General features: G+C 35.7%; 1 protein-coding gene across 1 annotated transcript; it reads right to left on the bottom strand.

Annotated features, from left to right (window-relative positions):
• Positions 1–1,496: 1,496 nt before the first annotated feature.
• Positions 1,497–2,524, bottom strand: LOC107022988. The gene is made up of 3 exons (XM_015223543.1): positions 2,467–2,524; positions 1,764–1,895; positions 1,497–1,684 (listed from the first exon to the last, which is right to left on the bottom strand). Exons 1-3 carry the CDS (start codon positions 2,522–2,524, stop codon positions 1,497–1,499), a joined length of 378 nt encoding a protein of 125 aa, XP_015079029.1.
• Between the last annotated feature and the right edge of the window lie 6,235 nt (positions 2,525–8,759).

The following is an 8,759-nucleotide window of genomic DNA, read 5'->3' as shown; positions in this document are numbered from 1 at the left end:
GTTATAATATATATATATATTTATATATATATATATATATATATATATATATTAACAATTTGCATCAGTATTTAAAAAGGTGGAGGTCTGAGATGATGCGCTTTACTTAGTGCAGGACGAGACGTAAGTCTCCAGACGTGGGGCGCAAGTCCTATGGATCTGTTTATTTTTTATTATATAATATAATAATATAATAACATAAAATTATAAAAAAATAATATAATATCTTAATTTTCTAATAATAAAAGAATTCTTACTTTTCAAAAATATTTTTTTTTATCATACTATACGATTTATCCCTCTAAAAGAAAATAATTAATAACCTTACTAGTATTATAATAATAACATCACTCAATCATGAATAATAATAAAATTACTTTCAAATAGCTAGATAATATATAATAATTTTGAGACAAATGACAACCATGAAGAACTCGCGGTGTATTTTTAAAAGAAATGTTACGTACTATATAATTACTTTTACAGTGTTACCAAATAGGAAAGATGTGATACTAAAACTATCAAAAATATCATTAAATCATTCAATTATTCAAGAATTATGAGGGTCGACAATGTTAACTAAAGATTTTAACACATAATTTGTGTAAGATCTAGTCAGTGAGCCACGAGTGTTGGGCGTGCATGTAAATTTCTGTATTCAGATTGACAAACCAGGAAAATAATAAAAGATGAAAGAAAAACACAAAGAGCTATCCGAGTTGACAAAATCAACTGTGTGTTCTTAAGAAATTTAATCTCCTCAAGTACCCGAGGTTGCAGATTAAATCCTCCAAAGATAAAACAGATTAACCATAAAAGAAGTAACGGTACCTCAAACTTCAATAACTTCAACGAACTCAAAATCGCAGTAACGAATCACACGCACAGACACGATCGATCGATTTTGTTTTGTAAAAAATGTATGAAAAAAAAAGGGAAGTATTCAATCCTGAGAATATCTAACATTACATCAACAAATAAAGATTCATTAGGCCTCTTTGAAAGTTGAAATCCTATTAAAGCATATGTAATTTCTCTCCCTCTCCAATTACACCAACAAAATGTACCAATCCTTGATCCTCTTAAGAAAATTCTCAGACTCTTCTACTCAAGTTCTCCAATGGTTCTTCTAAAATGGATAACAAACAGAAACAAGCAACTTATGTTGAAGTTTTGAGTTCCCATATGAATTTCCTACTTTGAACCATGGTCACACAATCACTTATTATAAGGCATATAGTAGATTTTTCATATCATTTTAGATACATGGTTTTTATCTTTGAGTTCGCCTCAAAAAGTCAATAAACACCTAAATATCATGACAATTTATTAAACATATTTACTGTTCAAAAGTAAATTTATCAAGATCCTACGATGTACAAAAACAAGTCAATTTTATTGTTAAAATGAACCATTCAAACTAACAAAGACAAACAAAAATGAAGCAACTTTATTAATTTACAGAATTTATTTGTATTCCTCTTTCATACATATGTTCATGAACAAGCCTCTGTAAAGTCATTTAGCTTAACGTTGAGATTATTTCCAGCATAAATAAAAAATACACTTGTTTGTGCATAAATTGGAAGACCACCATTAACATCATAGATATCATCATGAGACTTGGAGATGATAGTGGTGTTAATTTTAGTGACAGAATCAAAATTTGGAATACTCAATTTCACTTGAAGTAGAGTACATNTCATGAGACTTGGAGATGATAGTGGTGTTAATTTTAGTGACAGAATCAAAATTTGGAATACTCAATTTCACTTGAAGTAGAGTACATGAACATGTATTTGAAACAGTTGCATTCCATACTTGTTGTCCTTGACTCATTCCTAATTTTGCTTGGTTAATTTCAATACCAGGATTGCACATGGAACTCTCTATGCCTGAAAATGAAAGAAAACAACATTTTGTATTAGTAATTCATTTCTTGTAAATCTTGGAATTAAGGTGATTTGAAGTCAAAGTGTAGGTATATCCGATTGTTCAAGACATCTCTTTTTAATCAAGGGACAAAACAAGTTCATTTCATTTAATATTTAGTCAAATAGTTAAGGACGATATTGTATTAGTAATAAGTAAAAGAAAATGGGTGGAGGCCTTGAAGGGGGATCTATATATGTTGTTCAGATCAATTGAAATGTGCAAAATATAACAAAACATCTATAATTTATTTAACCAGAAAATAAATGATGCTCCTAAATGTACAAAATATTATAAAGATCTTAAAGAGAGATATAGTAGGGATTGTAAAATGGTGACTATAGATAACTTGATTTGGAAAGATACAAGACTAAAAATTGAATAACTAGTCATCTTTTTATAATATGTATATGACCAAATATAATCTAATTAGTAACACAAATATGGTGTAAAAAAATGAGAACAATATTTTTTTTCTTTGTGTATTGGAAATATTGAGAGAACAAACAAAAGAAAAAGAAGAATAATTAGTACCTTCATACATGAAAGCAAGACAAAGCACTAAGCAAAGAACTTTGATGAATGTTGTCATTGAAAATTGTTGAATGCCTTGAATCGGACCCGTTACAAACAGAAAGGACAGGGGTCTCGTTGTTAGGGCGTAGCTTAGCACTATATATAGACGCTATGGCAAACCCTATTCTGTAATTCTGTTCTTGCCTCTCCATAATAAAACTGCTCTCCCTCCTTCCCGTGGACGTAGCCAATTTATTGGTGAACCACGTAAATCTGTTGTCTTGTTTTTCGCGTTTATATTTTCTCGTATTATCTCGAATTCCGCATAACAAATTGGTATCAGAGCCTCTCGGTTAATCGGTGTTCTTGGAGAATTCGAGATGTCTGCTTTGAACGTGAAAATCGACAAATTCACAGGGAGGAACAGTTTCAGTTTATGGCAGATCAAGATGCGGGCTTTGTTGAAACAGCAAGGTTTCTGGGCGCCGTTGTCGAAAGACAAGAACGCCGTCGTTACTCCTGAGATGGCGATTCTGGAGGAAAAGGCGCATTCGACGATCATGCTGTGTCTCGCGGATGACGTCATCACGGAAGTCTCGGATGAAGAGACTGCTGCTGGTCTGTGGTTGAAGCTGGAGAGTTTGTACATGACAAAATCTCTAACCAACAAGCTGCTTCTGAAACAACGTCTATTCGGTTTACGAATGGCTGAAGGTACACAACTCAGGGAACATTTAGAGCAATTGAATACTTTGTTATTAGAATTGCGTAATATCGATGTGAAGATCGAGGATGAAGATGCTGCCCTAATTCTGTTAGTATCTCTCCCAATGTCGTTTGAGAATTTTGTTCAATCGTTCATTGTTGGGAAAGATACTGTGTCGCTGGAAGAAGTCAGATCGGCCCTTCATAGCAGGGAATTACGGCATAAGGCTAACGGCACAAGTACGGACATACAGCCTTCCGGTCTGTTCACCAGTAGCGGAAAGGGAAGGAAAAACGGCGGAAAGAAAAATAAGCCGATGTCGAAGGGTGCAAAGCCAGATGATGTTTGTAATTACTGCAAGGAGAAGGGACATTGGAAATTTGATTGTCCGAAGAAGAAGAAGCAATCGGAAAAACAATCAGTTTCTGCTGCTGTTGCTGAAGAAGACACCAATTCTGAAGAAGACATTGCCCTAGTTGCGGATGAGCACACTCATCATTCAGATGTGTGGGTTCTCGATTCTGGGGCATCCTATCACATCTGTCCTAGGAGAGAGTGGTTCACGACTTATGAGCAGATAGACGGAGGCAGCATCTCGATGGCCAACAGTTCTGTCTGCAAGGTGGTTGGGACAGGCTCGATCAAGATAAGGACACATGACGGTAGCTTCTGCACATTGAACGAGGTCAGGCACGTTCCATTGATGACGAAAAATCTGATATCTCTCAGTTCTTTGGACAGCAAGGGATTCAGCTGGTCGGGAAAAGATGGAGTCTTGCGGGTCTGGAAGGGTTCAAATCTGATTCTGAAAGGTGTCATGCGTGGTACTTTGTATTTTCTACAAGGTTCCACGGTTACAGGTTCAGCCCATGTTGCATCGTCAGAAGTTCACCAGGAGGATATGACTAAGTTATGGCACATGAGACTTGGTCATATGGGTGAAAGAGGGATGCAAATTCTGTCAAAGGAGGATCTTCTTGCTGGTCATAAGGTTAAAAGCCTAGAGTTTTGTGAACATTGTGTCTTTGGAAAACTACATCGCAACAAGTTTCCAAAGGCCATTCACAGAACAAAAGGCACACTTGATTATATCCATTCTGATTGCTGGGGTCCATGCCGTGTTGAGTCTTTGGGAGGCTGCAGATTTTTTGTGTCCATGATTGATGACTACTCAAGGATGACTTGGGTGTACATGATGAAGCATAAAAGTGAAGCTTTCCAGAAGTTCAAGGAGTGGAAAATTTTGATGGAAAATCAAACAGGGAAGAAGATCAAGAGGTTGCGAACTGATAATGGGCTGGAATTCTGCTGGTCTGAATTTGATCAATTCTGTAAGGATGAAGGGATTGCTCGACATCGTACAGTCAGAAATACACCACAGCAGAACGGTGTAGCTGAGCGGATGAATCAAACACTTCTGGAGAGAGCAAGGTGCATGCTCTCTAATGCTGGGCTAGATAGAAGATTCTGGGCAGAAGCGGTTAGTACAGCTTGCTACTTGATTAACCGCGGACCACATACAGGCATACAGTGCAAAACACCTATGGAGATGTGGTCAGGAAAAGTTGCTGATTATTCAAATCTGAAAGCTTTTGGTTGTACGGCTTACTATCACGTCAGTGAAGGTAAGTTAGAACCAAGAGCTAAAAAGGGAGTATTTGTGGGCTACGGAGATGGAGTGAAAGGTTTCAGAATCTGGTCTCCAGCAGAAAAGAGGGTTATTATGAGCAGGAACGTTGTCTTTGATGAAAGTTCTCTGCTTAGAACCATTGTGAAGCCTACAACTACGTCAGAAACTGGGAGTCTTGATAAACAGGTGGAGTTTCAAGTCATTCAGAACGAGAGCGATTTGAAAGAACCTGAAGAGGAGGATCAAGAGCCACAGACAGAAACTGATATTCCAGAATCTATGCCATCAGATATCCATCGGAGTATAGCTCAAGATCGGCCAAGGAGGGTTGGAGTTCGGCCACCTACGAGGTATGGTTTTGAGGACATGGTGGGTTATGCACTGCAGGTTGCTGAAGAGGTAGATACATCTGAGCCGTCTACTTACAAAGAAGCCATTTTAAGTTCTGATTCTGAAAAATGGTTTGCCGCTATGGGAGATGAGATGGAGTCCCTACACAAGAATCAGACATGGGATCTGGTCATACAGCCTTCGGGGAGAAAGATTATTACTTGCAAATGGGTTTTCAAGAAGAAGGAAGGGATATCACCAGCAGAAGGAGTCAAGTATAAAGCCAGGGTTGTTGCCAGAGGTTTCAACCAAAGAGAGGGAGTGGACTACAATGAGATCTTCTCACCAGTGGTCAGACATACTTCCATCCGAGTGTTACTAGCGATAGTTACACATCAGAATCTGGAGCTTGAACAACTTGATGTGAAGACAGCGTTTCTACATGGAGAGTTGGAGGAAGAGATATACATGACTCAGCCGGATGGTTTCCAAGTTCCAGGGAAGGAAAATCACGTCTGCAAGTTGAAGAAGTCCTTATATGGACTTAAGCAGTCTCCAAGGCAGTGGTACAAAAGGTTTGACAGCTATATGGGGAAGTTGGGATATACTCGGAGCTCATATGATTGTTGTGTCTACTACAATAGGCTCAAGGATGATTCATTCATCTATCTGGTGCTTTATGTAGATGATATGCTGATAGCTGCAAAGAAGAAGTATGACATTCAGAAGCTGAAGGGTTTACTTAGTGCTGAGTTTGAGATGAAGGATCTGGGAGCCGCTCGGAAGATTCTAGGGATGGAGATCATTAGAGACAGAGAGAGAAGGAAACTTTTCTTGTCACAGAGAAGCTACATTCAGAAGGTCTTGGCGAGGTTTGGCATGTCTTCATCTAAGCCTATTGATACCCCCAGTGCTGCCAATATCCATCTCACTGCCATGTTCGCTCCACAGTCAGAAGAAGAGAAGGAGTATATGTCACGAGTCCCTTATGCCAGTGCCGTAGGAAGTTTGATGTATGCTATGGTCTGTACAAGGCCAGATTTAGCACATGCAGTCAGTGTAGTGAGCAGATTCATGGGACAACCAGGGAGAGAACATTGGCAGGCTGTGAAGAGAATTTTCCGGTACCTTAGAGGTACATCTGACGTTGGTCTCATTTATGGAGGTGATACTCAGTGCTTGGTTACTGGCTATTCTGATTCTGACTATGCTGGAGATGTTGACACAAGAAGATCGATGACTGGCTATGTGTTTACCCTTGGAGGATCTGTCGTCAGTTGGAAGGCAACTTTGCAACCTACAGTGACTTTGTCTACTACGGAAGCGGAGTACATGGCCTTGACAGAGGCTGCAAAAGAAGGGATTTGGCTGAAAGGGCTGGTTAGTGATCTTGGTCTGCATCATGATCAGGCTACGGTGTATTGTGACAGTTTGAGCGCAATTTGTCTAGCCAAGGATCAAGTCCATCATGAGAGAACCAAGCATATTGACGTAAGGTATCATTTTCTGAGAAGTGAGAAGAGAATCAAGGTGAAGAAAGTAGGAACTGCTGATAATCCTGCTGATATGTTCACAAAGCCGGTTCCACAGAGCAAGTTTCAACACTGTTTGGACTTGCTCAACATCAGAAGCTGTTAATTGCCCTGCGGGGCAATTCTGAGGAAGAGGGGGAGGCCTGGCACTATCATAGTGCGTCTGAAGAATCTGTTCGGAGAATTCAAGTCAAGGTGGATATTTGTTGAATGCCTTGAATCGGACCTGACGGTATACAATGTTGTTGTATTGGGCCCTTAATTATCTGTCAATTCTGTATGTTGGGCCCAAGCCTGTTAGGGCGTAGCTTAGCACTATATATAGACGCTATGGCAAACCCTATTCTGTAATTCTGTTCTTGCCTCTCCTTAATAAAACTGCTCTCCCTCTTCCCGTGGACGTAGCCAATTTATTGGTGAACCACGTAAATCTGTTGTCTTGTTTTTTGCGTTTATATTTTCTCGTATTATCTCGAATTCCGCATAACAAAAATTTTGTGTTAGCAACCCTTAAGTGAAATATTTCTTTTATCTAAATTATGTTATTATTTGCCTACCAACTTTTTAATTTATAGATAGTTCATAGGAGGATAATTTAGATAAATTACTGAAAGGGAGGTTCTATTATAGGTAAGTTTTAATTTATTTTCCTAAAAAGATGAATAATAGGATGAGTAATTACTTTTCCAATTCTGCAAATTAATGTTTTTCCTAAAATAGCACAAAATCAAGAGATTCTTATCATTAATATAATTACTTTTTTTGCATCAAAATTTTAAAAAAAAATTATATTCATGAGTATTTGTTTGATTATTGAAGTTCAAAATTTGTAAATAATGATTTATTCATTTATTTGTAAATACTTAACTTGATTATTTAAAATGCTAGTGAAGTATTGAAAAATATATTTAAGAAATATTTTCAAATAACTATTTTCACTCACAAAATCTTACTAACATTTTTTCAAGTAAAATTAACTATTGTCATATACAAGTGCATGCAATATCCACATACTTTTTTACATCTTCAAATTTAAATATACTTTTTAATTTTACCTTCAACCAAATATTGTCCGGAACATATTATAAGTTAGAAAATTAATCCAATTAGAAATAACTAAGGAGTTCTTTTTTATATATATATAATATAATGTTAATATTTTGCTAAGTAAAAATTCTCTGATAAATAATATATGAGTGTATATTATATATTATTACATTAATATGTGTTATATATTATTATATTAATGTGTCACCCTAGCTAATTAGAAGAGAAATATGTTTTCCCCTTAAAAGGTATATATTTTAGTGACTATTGTTTATTCGTGTAACGCCTTGTGCATCCGTATTAATTAAGGGCTGATTCATTTGAAATGAGTAATTTAATATAATTCAAATTTGGAAGAGTAATATATAATTATAAGAATATATGGTATTAATTATAGATAGTTTATGGGGAGGATAATTTACGTAAATTACTAAATATAAGGTTCTATTATAGGTAACTTTAGATTTAATTTTCTAAAAGGGATGGATAATAGAATGAATATTTTACCATATCAATTTTACAATAATGTTTTATAAAAGAGTTTTTACCACTAACATAATTGCTTTTTTTGTTTTTACCTTTTTTGCATCACGATGAAAAATGAAAAGTTATGGGTTCTTTTTAGAATTTTTGGCTAAAATCATTTCTCAACTATGACTCAAATCTAATGTACATCCTTATATTATCTAATTGAGCTATAAACATCCTTATACTATTCAAAAAATAACAAGGATCATCCTTCGGTCTATTTTTGTTGAGAAACTAATTGAACAAATATTTTTTTTTTAATTTGGTCATGTCTTAGCTACATCGAGAAAATCAATGTTGCCTAAAAATTATAAAGATATGGATAAAAGATAAATATTTTATTCTCATAATTTAAATTTTTTGTGTTGTTAGTTTATATGTTTTTTTGCATAATCAAATAAATTGACTTGCAACAATACATAAGTTTTGAAATATTTATATAGTGGGATCCAATGGTTTGAAAGATTATGCAAAAAAATTATTTTAAAAATATTATGTGCAACTATTTAGAGATTCTCTTTAATAATATATATATATA

Source organism: Solanum pennellii, chromosome 6, assembly GCF_001406875.1.
Source record: "Solanum pennellii chromosome 6, SPENNV200".
Lineage (NCBI taxonomy): Eukaryota > Viridiplantae > Streptophyta > Magnoliopsida > Solanales > Solanaceae > Solanum > Solanum pennellii.
The sequence above is the reverse complement of the archived record's forward strand: the minus strand, read 5'-3'. Positions and strand labels throughout refer to the sequence as shown.

Excerpts from the sequence above, each read along its gene's own strand:
- LOC107022988 (XM_015223543.1), bottom strand. The coding sequence starts at position 2,524 with ATGACAACATTCATCAAAGTTCTTTGCTTAGTGCTTTGTCTTGCTTTC. Across the intron at positions 1,896-2,466 it reads TCTTGCTTTCATGTATGAAG|GCATAGAGAGTTCCATGTGC; the intron begins GTACTAATTATT and ends TTTCATTTTCAG. Across the intron at positions 1,685-1,763 it reads TCTACTTCAAGTGAAATTGA|TGAAATTGAGTATTCCAAAT; the intron begins GTATTCCAAATT and ends CTCTACTTCAAG.